Genomic DNA, 23,840 nt, shown 5'->3' on the forward strand with positions numbered 1-23,840 from the left:
AAAAGATAGTCTGACCCTGTCCCAGGGCAACACAGACACAATAGTTTGAGTGACGGATGACAGTTTCAGAACACCAAAGGGGTTTTAAGTGCTTCTTTTCATCAAAGAAATGTGTTTGTTTTTTTTTTTCTTGAACTGTGACTTGAATCAAAGGTATTTTTTGTTTGTTTTTCCTACAAATACATGTACTGGAATGGTTTCAAAGTGTGACCAAATCAATGCATTATCTGAAGTGACTCAACTGGAACAAACCAAAACCACAAAACATCCCTCCTGCTGAACTAATATTTTGTTCCCTTCATGCCTCAGTGGATCCTGAGACCAGAGGCTTCTGAAGTGTTGGTCCTAGAAGTAGAAGCACCCGTGACTCCACGACACTCTGCCCCACTGACTTACACCCTATATCCCAGTCGTGTCCAGCTACTCTCAGTGCCCCAAAGGTCCCCAAGTCTCTGCTCATACAGCCCCTTCTGTTTAGACAGCCCTTCCTTCTTTCTGCCTCAGCAAGCACCTCTCATCTTTCAAAACTCAACTTAAAGATCACTTCATTCACGTACGCATTCGTTCATTTATTCAACCAGCTGTAGTGAAGATCCACCATATGCCAGGATGCATACTGGTGACTGGGAAACCCAAAAGCGAACAATACATGGTTCCTATTCTTAAAAAGCTTACAATCTAGTCAAGAGAAATAGGCACTTATAATGTGGTGAGTATAATCACGCAAGCAACATCCAGGGTATATAGAGCACAGAAGGGGAGCCCTTAACTTGATATAATGGGCCACATAAGGCTCCCTGGCAGGCTGATGCTTGACACAGCTAGAGAGATGGAGAGAGTGGAGCAATAATGGAGCTAAATATCATTATGCCCAATTTAGAGATGAAAACGCTGAGGCACAGAATGGTTACATACATTTCCCAAGGGGCATCGTTATCAATTAACAGAGCTGATATTTGACCTCAACGCACACTACCTCCAAAACAGGTCTTAATTCTTAACTGGGATCATCTTTCATTTGCCATAGGAATCTAGACAAGGAGGTGATTCTGGTGGAAATTTGACAAAAGGGACAAAGAAACAATGGGATAGGCATGGGCTGTGAGATCCATGGGGAAGCCGAGTACTAAGGCCTGAGAGGATGACAGAGGGCACAGAGGTTGGGGTGCGGATGGGGAAAAACGCTGGTGTGCAGGACCTGCAATAAAGTAGATCTCTGCCACTAAGTCCTTATAGAGAATCTACATCAACGCTACATGTTGGCTGAGCACTAGTCATTTCAAAGTCAAAGCAACCTAGGTATAAATCCTGTCTCTGACAGTCATTAGAAGTTTGTCCTTGGACAATGCATTAAACCTTTGTGAATTTCTATTTTTACATCTGTACAATGGGGCTAGCAATGTCTACCTATGGGGCTGTTATGAGGATTAAATTAAGTGAGATTAAGTGTATAAAGCACGAAGCATATTTCCTGGGATACAACATGTGCTAAATTCACATTACTTCTGCTTCCCCTTTGCATCTTTTAGGTTTTTCCTCCCTTGCTGAGGAGGTATGGCTGGGTCCATCCACTTCCTCTGCCATGGAACGTAGCCCCATTCTGGTACAAGTCCCTGGCAACAACCCTGCCAGGGAGTGACTGGGAGCAGAGACCCAGGGCACCAAGCAGAGCTTGTTAGAGTGAAAACTGAAAGAACAGAATACATCTTTAAGAGATGCCTAGGGAGCCAGGAACCACCCATCCCCTGCAGGAAGGAACCGTTAATTGTATCATTAAGGGCTTCCCTGGTGGCCCAGTGGTTGAGAGTCCGCCTGCCGATGCAGGGGACATGGGTTCGTGCCCCGGTCCGGGAAGATCCCACATGGTGCGGAGCAGCTGGGCCCGTGAGCCATGGCCGCTGAGCCTGCGCGTCCGGAGCCTGTGCTCCGCAACGGGAGAGGCCACAGCAGTGAGAGGCCCGCATACCGCAAAAAAAAAAAAAAAGAGATGCCTAGGGAGCCAGGAACCACCCAAACCCTGCAGGAAGGAACCATTAATTGTATCATTAATAATACTTAGCATTGTCCCCATACTTTTCCAACCTAATTAATTCTGCTCCAAATCCTGGAAAACAAATGGGTGTGTCAGAAACAAGCTTCTGTTTCTGAGTAGAGAAGCGTGTCCTCAGCAGTGATGGGGGGAAGGAAAAAGCTACATTACCACTTTCTAGGGTTAAGTTACTTAGGGCGGAGAGAGGACCTTGGGCACTGGTGGAAATCTTCCCTCCACCCCTAAGACCCTCTTCAAACAGGAATAATCACCCAAGGGAACAGAAGTGCAAGGCTCTCCCAGCCCTTGGATAAAGGACGCATTGCCCAGAAATGGCAGATGTTGGTAAACTGGCACCATGGCCAGGCGGTAAAGGTTCATCCCCCTCTTTCCCCAGAACACAGAATGAAGCTCATGAGTCAGAGGACAAAACATGTAGTTAGCTGGTCAGTTCTGCTGCCCTTTAACTCAATGGAGACTTACTTTACAGACCATAATCTGGGGGTCCCGAGAACCCAACCTGGTTCCCTCCCATCACAGGTGTGCAGACTCCAGCACAAGAGACAGAAGAGGCAGATAAACAGAGAGAAAGCTACAATATAAAGAGAATCACTCAGATAAGGGGAGCACAAAGAACCTGGCCATGTGAGAGGTACGGAAAGGATTCCAGTAAGAGAATTCATTCGGGCTGTTTGGGAAGATGATTAAGAGACAACAAAACAAAGACATGGAGAGATTGGTCAAGTGAGGACTGCTGTGAAGATGCTTAGAGTCAAGAGTACGCAAAGCACATTCAGGGACTTGAACACAGGTCCACATGGCTGGGGGACTTAGGGAACTGCAATTAGACAGCTGCTCGTGTCATTCCAAAGTGAAGAAAGGCTAGTGAGAAGACATGTAAATGGACAGACATGCATAACACAATGAGGAGGGCCCAGAGGAAGGAAAAAGGATTAAAGGAGGAGAGAGACTGCTTTTGCCTTTCAGGGAAGGATCAAATCAGTGGCAGGCTAACAGCTGAAGGTCCTTGGTTGATGAGGCCACAGGCAGAATTTCTCCTGCGTTCCCCTGCAGGAAGCTCACACACACAGACTACCATGCACTATCCTAGTTGCAGGAAGTCCATGGTCAGTGGACACTCCATCCCTGTCCTGATGACATAATGATGAATAGTGAGATCACCCACCCAGAACCAAAGTTTGGAAGCATCTTGGACGGCCCTCCTTCTGTATCCCCCTATCAATCACAAAGTCTAAATAATTCAATTGCCTAAAGAACCATGTAACGATGAACCCTCTTCTTCATCCCTATTACTGCAAAGATATTCCAACCACCTCCTACATGGTCCCTGTCTCTTGTGTGACCCATTAAGGTTCAGACTCTTGTATGGCCCCAGCTGAACTTTCTCAAATATAAATCCGATTCTGTTACTGTGCCATTTACATGCCCTCCCTGATTCCCTTGAGTTACTAGATAACGGTAATAATCACTAACAGCAGCTGCTTCCTATGCATCAGGCATTGTTCTAAAGGGCTTTGCATACTTTAACTCAATAACTCACGGCAACCATGCAAGGTAGGTGCCATTACTGTCCCCATTTGTGCTGGTTATTTGTCTGGTAGCTGTCAGCTCCATTCCTGCCTTCCTATGACCTCCTTTATACTCAGGGCATGTAGAAAGAAGCCTGCAAACTACTTTTCCCAGGCTCACTGGTCAGCTGCCTCCTGGTTGGGTTCTATGTCAATGGGGAGGCACTGAGGAGAGACTGGAAAGCTGGAGGAAGGGAGAAGTTTGTTCGTGCATTGTTCTGATTTTTTTCCCTTTCCTTCCCCAAGTGGTAGCAACATTAGGGGGAGTGCTGTTTCTGAACCACACAGCTACAGGGACCTCCTGATCAGTAACAGCAATAGCACCTCCCACACACCAGCAGCATGTGCAGGCTGGGCTCCTGCCCAAGGCTGATCAGCACTTCCTCACTTCCCATTCACTCTCTTCTCCCTTTTACTCCTCTTCCAAAATATTGTAACTAATTCCCTACATTAAATCCCTCTCTGCTGGAATTATCTGTACGTCATTCTATTTTCTTGACTGGACACTGCTGGATACACCGTTTAAGGAATAAAGAAACTGAGACACAGAGAGGTTAAGTAACTTACCCCAATTAAACAGCTAGGAAGTACCAGAAAACACAGATAAAAGAAAAAAAAAAGATTCTAAATTAAGTCAAAGCTCCTTAAGCATGTCATTCAAAGTCCTTCAGAATTGTTTCCCTTTCTCCATCCACATCTCATAGACTACTTGGAGAATGACACCTTGTAGGGGAGTAATTGTTGTTGCTTAATGAATGAATAAGTGAATGAATGCATGCATGCCAAACGCATGCATACCATGCTTGTGTAAAACCCCAGCAGGATCTGTGACTGCAGAAGATGTTTGATAGACCAGTGACAGGATATATAATAAACAAATGAATAAACTGCAAGCACACAGCAAATCGACCTGAGAAGCTATTCCCTCCCTCTGTATTCTTTCCTTCCAGCCTCAGTATCAGAGCCTTGCTGCATCTGAGACACTGAATGTCCACCCGCCTTATACAGAGCCACATACAGTAAGTGCACATTTGTTAAATGAATGAATGAATCAAGCAAAACTGTGCTCCATCCAGCCATAGCTCAATAATGTTTAAATTTCTATCAATAGTTTATCAAAATATAAACTTTTCCAGGAGCATGGTACAAAAGAAAACTATTACATTTTCCTAGAAACAAAACTCTCCAACATAACAGCCTGCAAATAATTAGGCGTTAATGTCTGTAACTTAAAAAAAAAGCCACAGTTCATCTCAGGGGACATTCTGTATGAAAAAGGAAAAAACAATGAGTCATGGATTCTTACCTCCTATTTATAAGCTGGATCCACAAATGATCTGTTGCTAAAGGAGAAGAAAGCTATTAATCTCCCAACTCAGGGAGCAATTTTATATTTTGAATAAAAACAAAATAAACAGCAGTAAGGAGAGAAATAAATCAGGTATGCAGTAATTAGTTTGAAAGAGCCGGATATTTCCTGCCTGACACTCTCTTTGGAATTTAAGCCTTATCCATCAAATCAAATGTGTATCCGATGACACGGAGATTTTCCATTCCCTTTTCAGACAAAATTAGTCTGTTGATCTGAATAGTAAATTGACAGGACCCAGAAGGAAGGGCAGGAGTCACAGGATTATAGTTGAGGTGGGAGCAGACGCTTAATGAAGTTTGGCGAAGCCCTGACTGCTGCCCTTTTAACCTCCTGGCCTCTGTGATCCTTTATCCATTAAGATGCTGGTTTTCTACCTATGAAATCTTAGAAGACCCAGGATTTTTTAAAAAACGGCAACTAAGAGGGACCTTATTCATTTTCTAATCTAACATCCTTATTTTACAGATTTAGAAAGCTCAGCCAATGACCAAAACAGACTTGCTTGATTTGCACAAGATCAGCTGAAACTCCAGGACCGAAATCCTGGCTATGTGTTTCCCAGTCCTTTTCCACAAAGCTCTATAAAGAAAACAGCACCCAAAATCATAACGTGGCTCCTTACTTAAGTCATTATGTTTTATTTAATGCAACACTTTCTGCATAAGAGCCCCCTTTATGCTAAATTATGGCAAAGGTGTGCTGCCCTTTCAATCCTCACTCACTACATGTTTCCTCAACCATTTTTCCTTCCAATCAAAAACCTCTGCAGATTCCTCTGCCACTCATTTGCAACTTATTCTGACATCTAATTATGTTTTCTCTCCCCACTGTTTTGGAGTGTCCTACTAGAAGAATTTTTTCAGCAACGGTTTGGTAACATTCATTTGAGGCACAGCCATACTAAGTCTCTCCAGAAAAACTTACAAATCCCTGCACAGGATTTTTAAAAACATTGTGAATACAGCTCTGTGAATAGCTTGTCCCTTTCATCTCCTACCATCCCAGCTATTGTGAATTTGGGTCTATATAGCCAAAGATTAATAGTAGTATCAGTGGAAAGAGCAGGGAGATGTAGAAAGATTAAGGATCTCACCCAAGCGTTGGTTTCTAATAATAACATAATAATTCAAAGCTGGCTAGAAGTTAAATGCCCATCAAGAATGGTTAAATGAATTATGGTTCATTCTTACAACGAAAAACTATTTAGCCATTTGAAATAACATAGAGAAAAATATGTATTAATATAGAAAGATGTTCAAGGTACATTGTTAACATGGGGAATGTGAGGATTTCTCAAATGGCACTTATCATATAAGCCTACTTTTTACCAAAAAAAATGACAACAACAGATTTTTACTGAAAAAAGTATGATGTTCCCAACTTATATATATATATATATATATATATATGTGTGTGTGTGTGTGTGGTGTGTGTGTGCGTGTGTGTATATGTATATAATGCTGTTATTTTTAAGTATAAAATAAAACTACCCAAGCAGTTGCCCTCCATGATTAGAGTAACAATGTAAGAAATTATGCCTGAGCGTTCTCAGTGAATGTATAAACATTGGAGAAAAGAGGGAAGGAGCTGGGTGGTCCCATCCTCACTTCTACCACTCTCCTTTCTTTATTTTACACATCGACTTTTTGTTTTTATCCGAGAGGTTCTGTTGGAACAAAAGTTCCCAAGGGCAGATACGTGCATATGTTTTGCTCAGTTTCCTCTTTGAGTGACTGGGATAAGTCCTCCTCTGTGAAGAGTTTCTGGGTGTGGACAAAAGGAGGAACACAAACAGTTCTGTTTAATTATGTTTTGATGTATCACATGCTGTCCTAGGACTACCTTGTTTATTTGCCATCACAGCTCTGGGAAGCCGGGGTGATTTCCGCTCATTTGAAGCCTGGGGAGTAGAAGCTGGCAGGGACCCGGCCGAGTTCTTGCACGGAGACAATGGTGGGGCTGAGAAAGGAGCCGAGAGCCGTGAGAACCGTGTCCTGTCCTCTGGCCAGCTCACAGCGTGTGGTTTACCAGTTTGGTTGGTGTTACGGTTTGAATTGTGTCCCCTGACAAATTCATACATTGAAGTCCTTAATCTCGCAGTACTTCAGAACATAACGGTATTTGGAGATAGGGTCTTTACAGAGGTAATCAATATGAAGCCAGGTCGTTCTGTAAATAGGGAAGGGACTCGGCACACCTGCCCTTACCTTTAAAAAACTAGCAGGAGGGCTTCCCTGGTGGCGCAGTGGTTGAGAGTCCGCCTGCCGATGCAGGGGACACGGGTTCGTGCCCCGGTCCGGGAGGATCCCACATGCCGCGGAGCGGCTGGGCCCGTGAGCCATGGCCGCTGGGCCTGCGCTTCCCGAGCCTGTGCTCCGCAACTGGAGAGGCCACAACAGTGAGAGGCCCGCGTACCGCAAAAAAAAAAAAAAAAAATATTAGCGGGAAACCACGGGCTCAGGGCCCACGCGAACCGCCGCCACCGCCGTCTAGGAGGGCAACAGAAAGAACCAGCAAGAGTTCCGGCCTCTGAATCTCAGATAAGGCGGGAAATCGCTCCGCCTCAGTGGCCAGGAGGGAGGGGCGGGGCGGATGGCCGTTCAAGGGCTGAATAAGGTTCCCGCTCAAGACCTACGTGTCGCGAGATTTCCCTTTATGTTAGTAACAATTCTTCCCCACAGTCTGTTTCTCCTCAGAGTTGACATTCTTTAGGCTTCTGCTATCGTTAAAGAATGCAAGGAAAACTATCAGGTGCTATGATAGAAAGGAACTGAGGGTGAAAAATCTATTTCTGTCCTCCAAGAGCTCACAGTTTGGGGGCGGAAACAGAAGTGCAAACAAATAATTATAGCCCCCCGTCATCATTTAATGGTAGTAATTTTCTAAGGTCTTTGGGACATAGGGAAAGTGGCCTTTACAGTGGCTTGGGAGCCAGGAGAGGGCTTCACAGATGCGGGTCGCTTTTGTTCCTGCTTCCGTAGGGAATAGAAGGGTGACTAGAATGTTGGCTAGATAGTGAATGGGCGAAGGGGCATTCCTGGTTGAGGGAGGGTAGGCAAAGGTGCTGGAATTGTGAGAGACATGAGTCCAAGAGTGACTGAGTCCAAGGAGTGTGGTGTCGACGTGTGAGGACGTGGGGAAAATGGCAAGAGAGAAGACTGGAGACTTAGCAGACATGAAGACCTTGTGTAATAGGGAAGAACCCATCTGCCTCCATATTAGATCTGTTCCTTTTTCACTTTAACCTTTGTGCTCTGTTGCCTATGCGTAGTCATGCTGTCTCTGACCTTGAAGAGCCCACTGACCTACGTAGTCAGGTGCAAGAACAGAGGATTCTAACACCAAGAAGTTTGCAACAACTAACCACGCCCTTCGCTCACCTTGCCTTTAAAAGGGCTTTGCTGAAACCCTTTGAGGAATTTGGGCTTTTCTGGGGTACAAGCCACCTGTCTCCTTGCATGGCCCTGCAATTAACCTTTCTCTGCTCCAGACTCTGAGCTTTTGGTATTGTTTGTCCTCATCGGGCACATGAACTTGTGTTCGGTAACAATTCTGCTGGGCTCTAATCCAATATGACTCACATCCTTATAAAAAGGGGACATTTGGACACAGGCACGTACAGAGGGAAGACCGTGTGAAGACACAGGGAGAATACCATGTAACCATGAAGACAACTATCCACAAGCCAAGGAGAGAGGCCTAGAACAGAGTCTTTCCTCTCAACCCTCAGAAGGAACCAACTCTGCTGACACCTTGATTTTGGAGTCCCAAGCTCCAGAACTGTGAGACAATAAATTTCTGTTATTCAAGCCACCCAATCTGGGACACTTCATTATGGCAGCCATAGCAAATGAATACAAGTGGTCACCCAGTGAGCGCACAAAACCTCAGTTCTGATGGTGGAAAGGGTGCCCTTGAGAATGCAGGAAAGTTTGGGGCCACTATATGGAAACAAAAGGCTTTAAGGAGTATAATGGGATAAAGGGAAGAAATGTCCAACAGGATAGAGGCCCCACAAAGCCCTGCTCCCTTTCTATCCATGCTGCCCATGCCAGCCCTGCTACAAGGAATAAAGCCAAATTATTCAGAATCATGTGTATTGGGGCCAGAAGTGCGTTATTTAATTTTTCGGCAGCAGATGTACCTTTTTAATTTGGTTTTGTTTTAGGCTGAAATTACAATATTAAATCTTAATATTCAAACAGTAGCATGAGTTTATTCCCTGAACGTCTACCCACCTCTTCCTCCAGCATGTGCAGAATGGCAATAGGGAAGGGCCAAACACAGAAAGCTGGAAAGAGGGCCAGGCTAAGGCTGCTCATCCTGTCCACACACCAGAGTGGTCATGTGACTTTGAATCCATCACTTCACTCCTCTGGAGCTCAGTTACTTCCTCTGCCAAATGATGGAGATGACCTAGGTGTTCCTTAAGGTTCCCCTATCTCAGAGTACTCACAAGTCTGTGTATCTCTAGAGACTAGAGAGAGCCAAACAGAGATCAACAACAGATGGCTGTGCAGGAATTGAGTTTTTATCTGTACCTTTGCCACTGTCAGAGCTGTGAGAGCCACACGAAGTGAGTATCTCCAAGTGTCGTTAGATGTACAGCCTGAGCAGGGTCTCTACAACAAAGAAAGGCTCACAATGCCTGTTCGCTGTCATCTTTTGTGAATGATAAGACATAAAACTTGCATGTATGCTAAAAGTAAAAGATTTTCTGACTGTAAAATCTTGGATTATTCATTGAAGCTCCTGTGATTGTGTAGGTCTGACTATCTGTGTTTGTCTGTGTGTGTGTGTGTGTGTGTGTGTGTGCCTCACTTTCCCTGGTATCCCAAGCAGGTTCTGTTTTTCTTTGGTGTAATTAAGCCTTGAAAAGCAGGTGCTTCAGGAATTCTCCACTCTAAGGGCTGCCTATTAATTTCTAGTATTGATGAGAGTAAAATTTGGTGTCACTTTACTTAGTACTTAGATCTTCTCTACAGCCCCCAGACTGAAAGTCTTTCTGCTACAACTTACAGCCTCATCCTAATCCATTCAAGAGAAAAATTCACCCAAGAGGAATTCTTTGCCAAAACTTGGAATGAAATTGGGTAGAGTTGACTTATCTCTCTCCAGGCCCTCTTCTTGTTCACTCCCACCAGTCAAATCCTGCAGATTGCAAGAACACTTGAAGTCTTTCACTGAAAAGTCATGTCATACCAGAAGAGGATTGTGACATAGTGAGAGCAAATGATGACTTCCCAGCTAACTTGGAACTTTCCTGAAAAAAATGCTTCTATTCTTAGGCCTTAGAGATGAGGGACACTCTTTGCCACATAATATAATCTAATCAAGAGAGTGACATCCATCACCTTTGCCATATTCTATTGGTTAGAAGCAAGTCACAGGTTTTGCCCACAGTAAAGAGGAGGGGATTATATAAAGGGTAACTACTAAGGTGAGTTACCTTAGGGTGTTTCACCACACCATGCTTCTTATAATGATTTGGAACCCCTTCCCAACCCTGGTCTTCTGCTTTCTCCCTCCATAGCACAGAAGCAAAAGTGGTTGACTGACCTGGTGGAATAAAGGAGGAGATGCATGAGCACTGCTTGGCTTTTCTCTTCTTAGTTCAAAAAATATTGTATAACATCATTGATCTGGGAGTTTCTTAAGTGAGCAACGAAATGAACAATAAAAATGATTACCACTTATATCTATTGATTACTTACTGTGTTCTATGCACTGAACCAAACACTTGTTATTTCATTAAGTATTGTAGGTCCCTATTATTAATCCTATTTGTAGATGAGAAAGTGAGGATTCAGAACTTGGCAAGATCTGTCTGACTCAAGACCATCAATCCTTGGTATAGAATAATAAGCAAAAAACCTTGTGGAATGTTTAAGATGTTCCAGGCAGTGTTCTGTGGGTTCTACATATATTAATTAACTCATTTAATCTTCATAACACTCCTATCAGGTAGGTACCACTACTGACCCCATTTTATATATGAAAAAACTGAGGTTCAGAGATGTTAACTTGCCTTAGATCATGCAGCTGGTGGTGGGCATAGCTGAAATTAACCCAGAAAGTATGTTCCCAGAATGTGTGTTTTTAATCTTTGTACTATCCTGATGCTACTGTCTTTAAGGAGGAAGAGTGGGTCTTAGTAGATCTACCCTCCCAAGAGCTATAGCACAATTGATAACTCATAGTAGGCCCTTGCTACTAGGTGCTTTCTAAAGAAAGAGCACATGAGTAAAAGAATGAGCAAATGAATAAATAAAAGAAACTTCATCAAGAATAACCTTCCATTTTAGAAGAAATGTACTTCAATTGAATTATCTGGTCAAATGCAGACTCTAAGCCCTCTGAACTATTCTTTATGAAAGCAGTATTTCAGAATTTTAGTCCAAACAGAGAAGTATAATGACTAGAATTCTAAGCTGTTAGTTCAAATACTAAGCTAACTGACTGAATATTTGATGATATTAAGTGATTATTCTTGTATTAGTCTCCTGTTGTTGCTATAACAAATTACTACAAACTTAGTAACTTAAAACAATACAAATTAATTATAGTTCGGGAATTTGAAAGGGGTCTCATTGGGCTAAGATAAAAGAATCAGCAGGGCTGCCTTCTTTCTGGAGACTTTAGGGGAAAATCTCCCTCCTTGCCTTTTCCAGCTTTTATAGGTCACCTGTATTCCTTGTCTTCTCCATGTCTTCTCCTTGTCTTCTGACTGTAAAACCTTGGATTCTTCTCCATCTCCATCTTCTCCATCTTCAAGACCAGAAGCATCTGGCTGAGTCTTTCTTGTGCTGCTATCTCTATGGTTCTCCCTCTCTACTTCCCTCTTCCCCTTTAAGGATCCTTGTGATTACATTGGGTTCTCCTCGATAATCCCAGATAACCCCCCTGTTTTAAATTCTGCCCATTAGCAACCATAATTCCATATGCAGTGTTAATTCTCCACTGACATGTAACATAGTCACAGGTTCAGGGGATCAGGGTGTGAACATCTTTGGGAACTATTATTCTGCCTGCTACAAACATTGGTTTTTGTTTTTGTTTGTGTTTGTGTCTTTGCAGGAGGAGGTGATCATTGCATTGTGGATATCACTATTTCTCAGTCCTTATCTTTCAAAGATACATATGGCACAACTTACAGAGGAAAGGATAGGGTGCTTGAAATTTCCTTCAAAATAACATAAGAGAGGAAAGAAGATGGAGATAAATGAAACAAAGCTGGCCATGAGCTGATCATTGTTGAAGCTGTGAGGTTTTCTTGGTGTTTGGTTTTTCTGGCCACACCGCACGACTGCAGGATCTTGGTTCCCTGACCAGGAAACAGGGACCGAACCCGGGCCACGGCAGTGAAAGCACCAAGCCCTAACCACTGGACCACCAGGGAATTCCCGAAGCTGTGAGTTTGATATGTAATGGTTCACTATGCTATTCTGCATACTTTTGAATAAAGTTAAAATTTTTACAAATTAAAAAACAAAATAATTTGAAAGAGAGACCAGGAGACCTTAGCATAAATTGAGCAATTCTGTGTGCCAGGCACTATGCTAAATGACTCATTTATATCATCTCATTTGCTCCTTAAAACAACCCTATGAGAAAAACATTAAGAGTCTCACTTATAAATAAGAAACCTGCTGTTTAAATGGTTGAATGACCTGCCCAATATACCAAAAACCAGGTGCTGAATCTAGGTGTCCTTTGATTTCAAAGCTCGTGTTTTTCATCACTATGTTACGCTAAACAGCAAGTATAGGTTAAGTAGCTATATAAGGCACTGGTAAAGTGGCAATATTTAGAAGATGTGATACTTTGTCTCAGGGAGATCAAGGCCTAGAAAATATATGTTAAATTGCAATTCTAGTCCTGGTTCAACCTCTGACAGAGGAGGAGAGGCAAATTATCTCAACTCTCTAGACCTCAGGCTGTTTACCTATATAATGAGAACATGGAATCCAATCCAATGACAGAGGACAGCAGGAAAGAGAAAATGAAATCAGTTATGTGAAAGCCATTATGAATGGTAAAGAACTTTATAAGTAAAAAGGACAAAATGCAACAACAATGACGATAACGTGGATGAAGATAAAAAGGCTCTTGGCCCACACAGAAAGGAGATTTTTAGTGTTCCATATCAAGGTCCCCTAAGCCTCATGGTTTTTTTCTTCATGAAAGCTCCCCAGCAAATTCACATAGAGCAAGGCTGACCCTAGAAATACGAAGGACAGAGACAATTCAGAGCAATTGTGAGAAGCTCTGTCATCTCACTGGCATCTCCTCTACCTGAGGGACTGTGCTTACCACACAGGGAAGAGCCCTGTATGAGGAAAGGGAATTATCTTTGATGTGGTGACTGGGAAATCATGACATGGTGTCTTAATTAGAAGACAAGAACAGATAGTGCTAGATGCATGTTAACCTTCAACTTGACCAACTGTCAGGATCTGGTCCCAGCTGCAACGTCCAGCTGTATCTCCCACCACACCCATACCCCAGTCATATGCCTTTCATTCTGGCCTGACCTAAAATGAAGTTTCCAGGAAATCCATGTCATTTCACAACCCTCGTGCGAGAATATCCTTCACAGTCCTCGTGTGAGAATATCCTTCCTCCACCCTTTGCATGGTTCATACTCATTCTTTGAGATTCAAATCAGGTCCTTCCTTAGGGAGACTTGCCTGACTCAAGTCCAAGTTGAATTAGATATCCCTCCTTTGACTTACGTGAACTCCCATGACTTTCAAACTATACTTCTGTTGTCTATTTTAGCACTAGGCCAAGAGGTGCTGAAGGTGGAAGTTGACTTTCATTGCTCTATCTCTAGTGTCTACAGAAGGACAGATGACATAGTAGGTGTCTTGTGATTATGTTTTGTATGAGAGATGGTATGTCACAGAAAATAAATATTATTTAATAGACTCCTCCTTTTAAAGAGGTGGTTCTTTGTAATCTGAAGTTTCTTTGCTGAGTACTGCATTGATTGTGAATGTGTGAGCATAAAAACAGCAGCTTGAGATCCACATTGTTAATTATAGTTAAGAAGAGAGAGATTTGGAGGAGCACAAGATCAGAAACAGTGGAAGAGCAATCCTCAGGGAGATGGCTATATTAGTTTATATAAAGCCAGTGATTATAACAGATAAGCCTTGAAATATCACTGACTTAACACAATGGAAGTTTATTTCTCACTCACATAAAGTTTAGTTCTCACGTACATAAAGTTTCTCACTCGTGTAAACCCTCATAAGATGATCCTGATGTCAAGGGGTAGGGCTGTAGGTTAGAGGTGGGGTTAGTTCTGCCCCACACAGAGCCAGGTTGATGGCGACTTCAATACCATCAACAGTCCCTGGACTTCAACATAAAGCCAGGAGGGGGAATAAGTGAGAGAGGATTGTCCACAGGAGGATTTTACAGGTCAGACTATCAGGAAGTGGTACATGTCACTTCTACCCATGTCCCATTGGATAAACTTAGTCACATGGCTACACCTAACTGCAAAGGAATGTGGGAAATGTAGTCTAACTATGTGCCCAAGAACAAGAGAAAATCAACTTTAAAGAACACATAGCAGTCTCTACTGCCAGGCCAGAAAGTTGGAGAGTGTCAAAAATGAAGGAAGGGGGCTTCCCTGGTGGCACAGTGGTTGAGAGTCCGCCTGCCGATGCAGGGGACACGGGTTCGTGCCCTGGTCCGGGAAGATCCCACATGCCGTGGAGCAGCTGGGCCCGTGAGCCATGGCCGCTGAGCCTGCGCATCCAGAGCCTGTGCTCTGCAATGGGAGAGGCCACAGCAGTGAGAGGCCTGCGTACCACAAAAAAAAAAAAGAAGGAAGAATTGGCAAGACAGAAGGGAAAGAAAGGGGAGAAGGCGGGAAGAGGAAAAGAAAAAGGAAAGAAAGAAGAGAAGAAGGGAAGGGCAAAGGAGAACTTGAAGGAGTTTGTGCTGGCTAGTGTTATGGATCCCTGACTCCACTGTCCCTAAAAAATAACTTCAGGGTGTGCTTTGTTCAGGAATGACTGTGAATGAATGGAAAGGACTACAACTGAAGAAGGAAGACAAAGCTAACACGTGGTTTATAGAATGAATAATTAAAGAGATTACATGCTTCTTCCAATGATGATTCCATTTGTCAAAACATAACTGACACTCCTTTTGGGTAACTGTCTTCAGAGCCAATTCCCAGACTTCCAAGAAAATCACAGCTTTTCTTTAAAGGAAAAGCCACTGAATAAAGACCCTAGTAATAGCACAGCCAACATCAAGACCCTGTTTATAAATCCTGTTCTCTCTCTACTCCAATAGCAGAGTTAAATATAAGACAAGAAAGCATGAGCCCTGGACACTCAGGAATCGAGAAAGCAGCCTCCATAATCCACATGCTGATTAGGCACTTGCTTTATCTCACTAAATCCACCTAAACCCTATGGAAGTCATTCCAAACCCTATGGAATATCATTATCTCCATTTACAGATGAGGAAGCTGCAATTACCAGGGCCACATAACTGGTAACTAGTGGAACTAGGAATCAGAATCCTCACTGCTAATAGTATCAATAGCAATAGTAAAATGTAATATTTATTTAGCACATTCTATGTGCTCAGCAGAATATTAAGAACTGTACCTGAGTTATTGAATTTTAATCTCAAGATAGACATGTGAGGGAAGTACTAAATAACATTCCCATTTTGCTTATGAAGATACTGAAAAAGAAGAGAAAAATCATTTATCCAAGTTTTCTTAGCTGTTATGCAATAGGGATGATATTTGCACCCAGGTGTTCTGACACTGAGTATGCCACATAGGCCTCCTCTCTCCCCCTGTCCGGCCCGAATCCATCTCTGTCAGTTACACACATTTCTTCCTGACAATGCATTTGCCATGCACAAATCCCTTTGGATATTTATTTAGTCAGAATCCCCAGAGGAGAGAATATATGTTGGAGCCTTTATGTCTGAGAAGATCACTGCAAGGTCCCTTCCACCATCCTGGTTTGCCTAGAAGCGTCCCAGTCTTAGCCCTGAAAGTCTTGCATGCCAGGAAACTCCTCAGTCATGGACAAACCAGGACTGTTGTTCACCCTACTTTCAAATCTGAAATCTGTGTGTTTATAAACTTTATGTGAGACCCTCTGTTCTACCCTGGAAAGAGGAGGGTCAACTGGTCACATCCACAGAATCTCACCTCTCTCAATTAGAACCAAGTCACTCATTATCTTCTCTTTTGAACCCACCTCTTATAGCTGGTTAAGGAACACAGGTAAAAAATTAGACATCGTTGGCAGGAGTGAGGAGCCATAATATACTTAGTGGGTTGTGCAGTTTTATCATCTGTAAAGACTGTAATGGGGGGGATATTCTTCATTTTCAGTAAGTCGTCTAAGTGGTGCATTTGAGACCAGTCACCATTAAATACTAGTAAGTCTGTCTCTGGTCTGCAGTGTTTCTAAACCAAAAGAACCAAGAGAAGCCATGGACAGGAGCTGAGATAAGAAGCACCTGGGGAGGGAGGCAGCTGGGACAACTTCATCAAGGGTTGTTCATCTATCAACACTGTTTGGGGGTATCACCATGGATTGGTGATTCGAATGTGTCACATAAGTAAGTGAGATTTAGAGATGCTGCAGTCTGAACTGAAGGCATGTTAGCAGGGTAACTGTAGAGGAAAAGTTTGCTTGGGTGGAACCTGAGGTTTGAGCAAAAAGTAACCAATTCCCTCACATGACTGCAATCTCATTTTAGGGTGTTATTCCTTTAGCTCGCGACCCATAACGATGTATGTCATCCCCTGTGTCTTAGTTAGCCAAGTCCACTATAACAATATAGCAGCCTAGATAACAACATTTATTTCTCACAGTTCTGGAGGAGGGGAAGTTCAGGATCAAGGTGCTCGTAGATTTGGTTCTGGTGAGAGCTCTCTCCCTGACTTGCAGATGATCACCTTCTCATGTGTCCTCACATATCAGAGAGTGAATGAGCTCTGGTCTCTCCTCCTCTTCTTAACAAGGACATGAATACCATTATGGAGCCTCGTCTTCATGCCCTCATCTAAATCCAATTAACTCACAAAGGTGCCACCTCCAAATACCATCACACTGGGAATTAAGGCTTCAACATAGGAATTTTGGGGGGACACAAACCTCCAGTCCATAACATCCTGTGTCAGGAGCTCCAGAGACCCCTTCATCACAGTCAGTAATGAGCTCCCACCTGCAGAATTGCCCCAGGCTCTGCAATTGCTCATGTTTTTACTCAGGGGAGAAAAACAAAACACAATTTTGTTTCAATAAACTTTTAATTTTGGAATAATTCTAAATTGACAGAACAGTTGTAAAGATGGTATGGAGAATACCCATATACCCTTCATCCAGGGTCCACTATCATTACCATCTTATGTTACCATGGTACATTTATCAAAACTAAGGAACAAACATTGGTACACTGTTTTTTGTTTGTTTGTTTTTATTTATTTACTTACTTATTTTTGCCTGCGTTGGGTCTTCATTGCTGCACGTGGGCTTTCTCTAGTTGCGGCGAGCAGGGGCTGCTCTTCGTTGCAGCGCACGGGTTTCTCACTGCGGTGTCTTCTCTTGTTGCGGATCACAGGCTCTAGGCGCACGGGCTTCAGTAGTTGTGGCTCACGGGCTTAGTTGCTCCGTGGCATGTGGGATCTTCCTGGACCAGGGCTCCAACCCATGTCTCCTGCACTGGCAGGCGGATTCTTAACCACTGCACCACCAGGGAAGTCCCAGTACACTGTTTTTAACTAAACTCCAGACTTTCTTTGTATTTCACCAGTTTCTCCATTAATGCCCTTTTTCTGTTCCAAGACGAAATCTAGGGTAACACATTGTATTTAGTTGTCATGTGTCTTTAGTTTCCTCTGGTTTGTAACAGTATCTCAGTCTTTCCTTGTTTTTGATGACCTTGAGAGCTTTGAGGAATATGGGTCAGATATTTTGTAGAATGTCCCTCAATTTGGATTTGTCTGATGAAAAACAGTCTTTATTCTGCAACACATGGTGGGATTTTAATTCTGCTCTGACCACGTAACCCGTACATAAATAGGGCTCTGCTTCATGCACAGAATTTCGGTACTTGGGTAATATTCCTCAGTGCCTCCAGCACTAAAAGATGTTGGATCCAAAGGAAAGAGCATAGATATTAGAACTATAAAAATCTAGATTCAAATCTTAGCTTCATATTTACCAACTTTGATCTTAGGCAAATCATTTAATTTCTGTGAGCTTCAGTTTATTGTTTTTAAAAATGAGAATAAAATACTGAGTTTGTGGTACTGTTGTGAAAACAAAATGAGCTATGTATATAGCACTTGGAATATTATATAGCACATATGAGTGTTTAATAAACATCAGTTGCCTTCCCCCTACATTTCTTTTTTTTCAGTCACCCCAGAGCCTGCCTCTGAATATCACCTGTTGTCATTTGTTCATAATAAGAATATATGGAAAATGGAGATGGAGGTGACTACCCAGATCGCAATCCCCCCAAGTAGCCTCATCTGTGTGATTCATTTCTTTCTTATAGTAATGGACCCTGCCTTCCTGGTTGTAGGAGGGACATGTGACCCAAGTGGACCAATAATAGGGCCCCTCTTCCCTGACTGTACTGATTGGTCCAAGTTCAGCCAATCAGAGTCCTTCCCTGGGGTTTTCCCTACTGGAGTTAAGAAGAGAAAGGTCTCAGGACTTCCCTGGTGGACATGGAAGTGGATAAGACTCCAAGCTCCCAATGCAGGGGGCTCAGGTACGATCCCTGGTCAGGGAACTAGATCCTGCAGGCATGCCACAACTAAGAGCCTGCGTGCCGCAACTCAGACCCAGCACAGCCAAAATAAATAAATAAATACTTTTTTTAAAAACGAGAAATGTCTCTTTCCTCTTGGGTCTCGTAGTTTTAAGAATGAGCTGCTTGTAGCCATGCTTCCTGCCATGTGGAGACAGCCAGCCTGAGAGCAAGAAACCAGCATGCATGGAGAAGCAAGGCTGAGTGTTGGAGAGAGCATTCTACAGAATTCTATCTAGTTGGTGGGTTGAGTGACCCCTGAGGTCAGTCCATCTCAGGCCTTTCTATAGTTTGGTGACTTGAGCAAATCAATGACCCTTTTTCCTTAAGCTACTTTGGGTTGTGATTTTATAATGTACAATTTAAAAGATCTTAATAGATTGCCTTTCTGGATTTTGCTGCCTACTTCCACCTCTTCTAAGTGCCTTGCTCTACTTCTTCTTTCCCTTCTTATATTTTCCTCCCTCCTTTTATGGCATGGTTGGCATCAAAGTTGCCTCCCTCCTTGGCTCTTTTCCCAACACTCACTCTAAAGTTAAATGTATAAATTACTCTGACTCAGACAGTCTATTAAAGGAGCAAGAATCAAAAGTTCTAGGAGCAGTCTGTGAGAATGTGCTGAAAAGAAATGAAGCCATACATAATGTCACATAGTTGTTCAGAACATAGACTCTGGAGTCCATCAGCTCCAAATTCATATCCTGCCCCTGTCACTTCCTAGTTGTACAACTTCAGGGAACCTACTTAACTTCTCTGAGCCTCAGTTTTCTCATTTAATAAATGAGGATGAGATTACCTTTTCCATGCAGCCTTTGCGTGGATTCAACAAGATAACATATGTGTGATGCCAAGCACAGTGCCTGCCACATGGTTGATGCTTAACTTTAGAATAGCAATTATTAATTATAATAATTAAAGTTTTCCTTAACTAAAATTTTCCTAAGTCACTTAAATCCACCAATTAATATTTGCCTCATGAAAGGTGGGATAGTCAGGCTTGGTGTCTATCCTGAGGTACTGCAATTTGAAACACACAGCACTGCTCATGAAGTGTTCTTGCCAAAAAAAAAAAAAAACAAACCAAAAGTTGAATCTTAATCAAATCAGTCCTCAATAGCTTTATGTATAAAAAATAGAGCATGGAATAGAGAAACAACTTAAATGAAACTACAAGGAAGCAAACAGACACATCCAGAATGTGAGACATCTCTTTTTGGAAAGATGACTTGATCTCTGCAATGAGTCAATGGCAGGACGAAGAGAGAGAGAGAGAAAGATATTGAGAGTGAACTATGATTATCCTATTATCATACAATATTATAGTCAATTGAGTGGTACTTGAAGGAGTACTGGCTTTAGGGCTAGATGACCTGAGGTCACATCCTGCTTCAGCTACTGTCAGTACACAAATAAACTTGGGCGAATCATCAAGGAGTAATAATTCAAGTGTTGATGTATGTGAGGTTTAAATGAGAAAATATATATAAAATATTTAACATAAAAGTATATGTATATAAAAGTATGCAGACATCATCTCGTATGCGGGTAGTTATTGCAATACATACCATTCCCCTCGCTTTGCTTATAATGTCCCCATGTGTTTCGAGCTTAGCTGTAGCCTGTCCCTCCATCCCTTAACTCATTCAGTCAACAAACTTACTGAATGTCTTTGTGTGCTTGGAATGGCAACATTTATAAAGATGGTAAGAAAAAGTCCCCACCCAGAGAACGTTTATTAATTCGTTCAGTCAACAAACTTACTGAATGTCTTTGTGTGCTTGTAATGGCAACATTTATAAAGATGGTAAGAAGTCCCCACCCAGAGAATATTTACAATATAAAGCGTCACAGTCACATAAGGAAATAAGGGCAGAGGCAACAAGAGGCAGCACTGGGTTTCGTGCAGGCAGATGTGGTTTCAAACCCCAGCTCTGCCATGACTAGCTGTGTGGGCCAGATCCACTCTCCACCGTCACTGGCTCTCTGCTCTGGGAGACCAACCTGCAGGTGCAGCTTCAACAAGATCCAGTGGCTTCTGGCTTCCTACTGGGTTTGGCTCCAGAGGAGGTTGGAGATTGAGAGGAAATGCAGGCAGGCCAGCTTCCCCTCTGAGCCGTGACTTAGGACTGGCTGTCTCCTACCACCTGAAGTCCCTGCTCCTCTCGAGGTGCCCCTCGGAACACAATCCCCTCCTCTCCTCCCTTTAGTCCTACGGGTGCCAGCCCTGCTGCTAACTAGTGCTGAAGTACTGCACCAACCCTTGTGGCTTCCCAATACTACCCACGCCTTTTCAAATACCCTTTTACTAAATTGTTTTTAAAGTGGCCTCCTCTGCTTAGCCATCTGTTTCCTGTTGGGACTTTGACCAGTCCATGGGTAATCATGAGCAAGTCTTTTAAAACTTTTTAAGCTTTTATTAACTAATCTGTAAAATGGGATTAAGTGTAGTTCCTTCTTCCTGGTCCTAGGCAACTTTAAAGAGGACACTTGGAGGATGGGAAAGACTATTAGCTTGGGAAAAGGACAGGTCAGGGTTTAAATCCAACTTTTGCTCTTACAAGTTGAATAATCTCCAGCATTTTGCAACAAATCTCTGTGATCCAGTTCCTTGTAGGCAAAAGGATTATAACAAATGTTCAACAGAACTTCGAGCTTTGGCTGAGACCCCCAAAGATGGGAAAAAGCTAAGTAGCCATGCATTCTAAAGAGAAGAGCTAGACACTCCCACATGAGAACTGCTTGTTGGAGACCAAATCTGACACTCCCAATAGCTTGCTTACAGGCAAGCTAGAAGCCTCCTTAGAGAGAAGAGGATTCTTCCGAAGAGCCTTGTAGTATTGGGGGTGGGTTTGCTTCCCTTCAGCCATGGTAAAACGAAGAAGTGTAGGGTAATCAGTCTCGGAGGGAGGATTTGTTGCAAGAAGGCAGACTGGCATCTCACTCCCAGGCTGGATGCTTGCTGGGATGCAGAGATGCCAAGACTGGTTCCAAGCTTCCAAGCTGCCCCTGAAGTAGAGCACAGTGGAGATGTTGGGCAATCTTAAAAGATGTTCCCCTGGCATTGGGAACACAGAGACTAGAACCTCCCTGGAGAGACTAAGGGTGAAGCTCGTCAAAACCGCCCACGATGGCAGAGCAAGTGTATGCACATTTTACAGGGGCCAGGTAAATATGATGGAAGGTAACCTGTTTAACTCATCTTCTCAAGAGGACTGGGGTACCACAAGAGGCAGGAGCTGAGAGAAGCCCCACAAGATAGTCTAGCACATTGCCAAGTCAGCGTCTCTGAGGAGCCCGCATGAAAGGTGCACCCGGAAGAGCCAACATTTGGATTCTACCACTTGGAGCAGCTTCAACAGCCGAGACAGCAGCACAAACAGCATCTGCCACCTGATCTCTCATCCTTCCCACTCCCCTAACTTTGGAAAATCCATCAGCAATTAGGGGGATCAGGTAAGAGGCGGAGCAAGGAGAATTGAGGAACAGACCAGACGCCCTATAGGTTTACCTAACTGTCTGGACACGCCTGAGCAGGGAGGTGAGGAGAAGCTTTAAACTGAATGTAGGTTAAATTATGTTTTAGATTCGACTGTGTGTTTTAATACTTGAAAGTGACCAGGAAGCTATAGAGTCTCCCTGATATGCCATCAGGGGAAGGAGAAAGCCAATACACCAGTGAGTTTGAAGGCGATAGGGAGACAAGCAAAGCTGTTTCCTGATTGTTATCGACCAGATTTAACCTACTTCCAACAAATCTATTATATTTACTTGGCAGAGTATTTGTGAAGAATAACTATAAGAACATAAAGTAGTACCCAGCACAGTACATCCTTGTTACTTGTAGTATTACTATTAAAGATTTCAGTCTCAGGGTTTCCCTGGCAGCACAGTGGTTAAGAATCTGTCTGCCAATGCAAGGGACATGGGTTCGAGCCCTGGCCCAGGAAGATCCCACATGCCATGGAGCAACTAAGCCCGTGCACCACAATTACTGAGCCTGCGCTCAAGAGCCCACAAGCCACAATTGCTGAGCCCACAGGCCACAACTACTGAAGCCTGTGTGCCTAGAGCCCATGCTCCAAAACGAGAAGCCACTGCAATGAGAAGCCCACACACCACAACGAAGAGTAGCTCCCGCTCGCCACAACTAGAGAAAGCCCGCGCACAGCAATGATGACCCAACACAGCCAAAAATAAAAAGAAAGGAAGGAAGGGAGGGAGGGAGGGAGGGAGGAAGGAAGAAAAAAAGATTTCAGTCTGCAAGTTAATGACACATGAAGTAGTCACACAGTTTGATATGGTTAATGTAGAAGAGTGGTTGCCCAGTGGGCTTGGAGCCCAGGGATATGTTTTTAGGGGACCTCAGGGTCTTGAGTGTCCAGACTGGTGTCCAGAAAGCTAACAGCAAAATACAAAAGGTCCACAGGGTTTTTCACAATGATCACTGAATTGACATCTGGTCCACACTACTGGTTGGTCCCCTTGCACATCAGACACACATAATAATCTTCAAACTCTTATAGCAGTATGTATGTTTGTATGAACAAATTCATACTAAATATTTGGTTTCCAAATTCGCTTTCAACAAGTCCCTTACTACCTTACCCATTAGTTTCTTCTTCCTGGAAGCCATCTACCCTGTTACTTTCGTCAGAGTTGCTCTTTCAGAACAATCAGATTCTTTCCATGAAGATTAGCATACCTCCGTGTCTATGTTCTTTCATACTTCATTTCTTCCTTGGTGATTCAGCTCTATCATTTAACTATTATACCCTTTAAAGGCAGGTTAGGTGAGTAGACTCACCTGGATTGAACAGGTGAGAAAACAGGCTGGGGCATGAAAGGACTTGCAAAAATTCACTAGTAGGACACAAATAGAACCTTGCTAATGGACCATTCTTTAAGAAGACTAACTCTCTGGTTTTGCACACCTGGTGGGTGTGCTTGTTGGAGTACACGGAAGCCACCAAACTTTCTGTGTAATCAGCATGTCCTTTCCAGGCTGTATTTGTGTGGCAGGGGTTGAGGGGAA

General features: G+C 43.2%; 1 protein-coding gene across 5 annotated transcripts in view; it reads right to left on the minus strand.

The window, feature by feature from the left end:
• The window catches only part of LRATD2 (LRAT domain containing 2), a 96,082-nt gene that overhangs the window by 37,033 nt on the left and 35,209 nt on the right, over positions 1–23,840 (minus strand). For 2 of the 5 annotated variants that reach the window (XR_009536399.1, XM_060127872.1), the window contains one exon: positions 17,448–18,129. The exons of 2 other annotated variants lie outside the window; for them this stretch is intronic. Coding sequence is in view for 1 of the 3 variants with exons in the window: in XM_060127872.1 (XP_059983855.1) it covers positions 18,115–18,129 (15 nt within the window). In the remaining 2 variants the exon portion in view is untranslated. Of the gene's footprint in view, positions 1–17,447; positions 18,130–23,840 lie in introns of those variants that run through there. One more of the 5 variants, XR_009536402.1, reaches the window with a different exon arrangement.

The sequence above is a fragment of the Lagenorhynchus albirostris genome, chromosome 17 (assembly GCF_949774975.1).
Source record: "Lagenorhynchus albirostris chromosome 17, mLagAlb1.1, whole genome shotgun sequence".
Lineage (NCBI taxonomy): Eukaryota > Metazoa > Chordata > Mammalia > Artiodactyla > Delphinidae > Lagenorhynchus > Lagenorhynchus albirostris.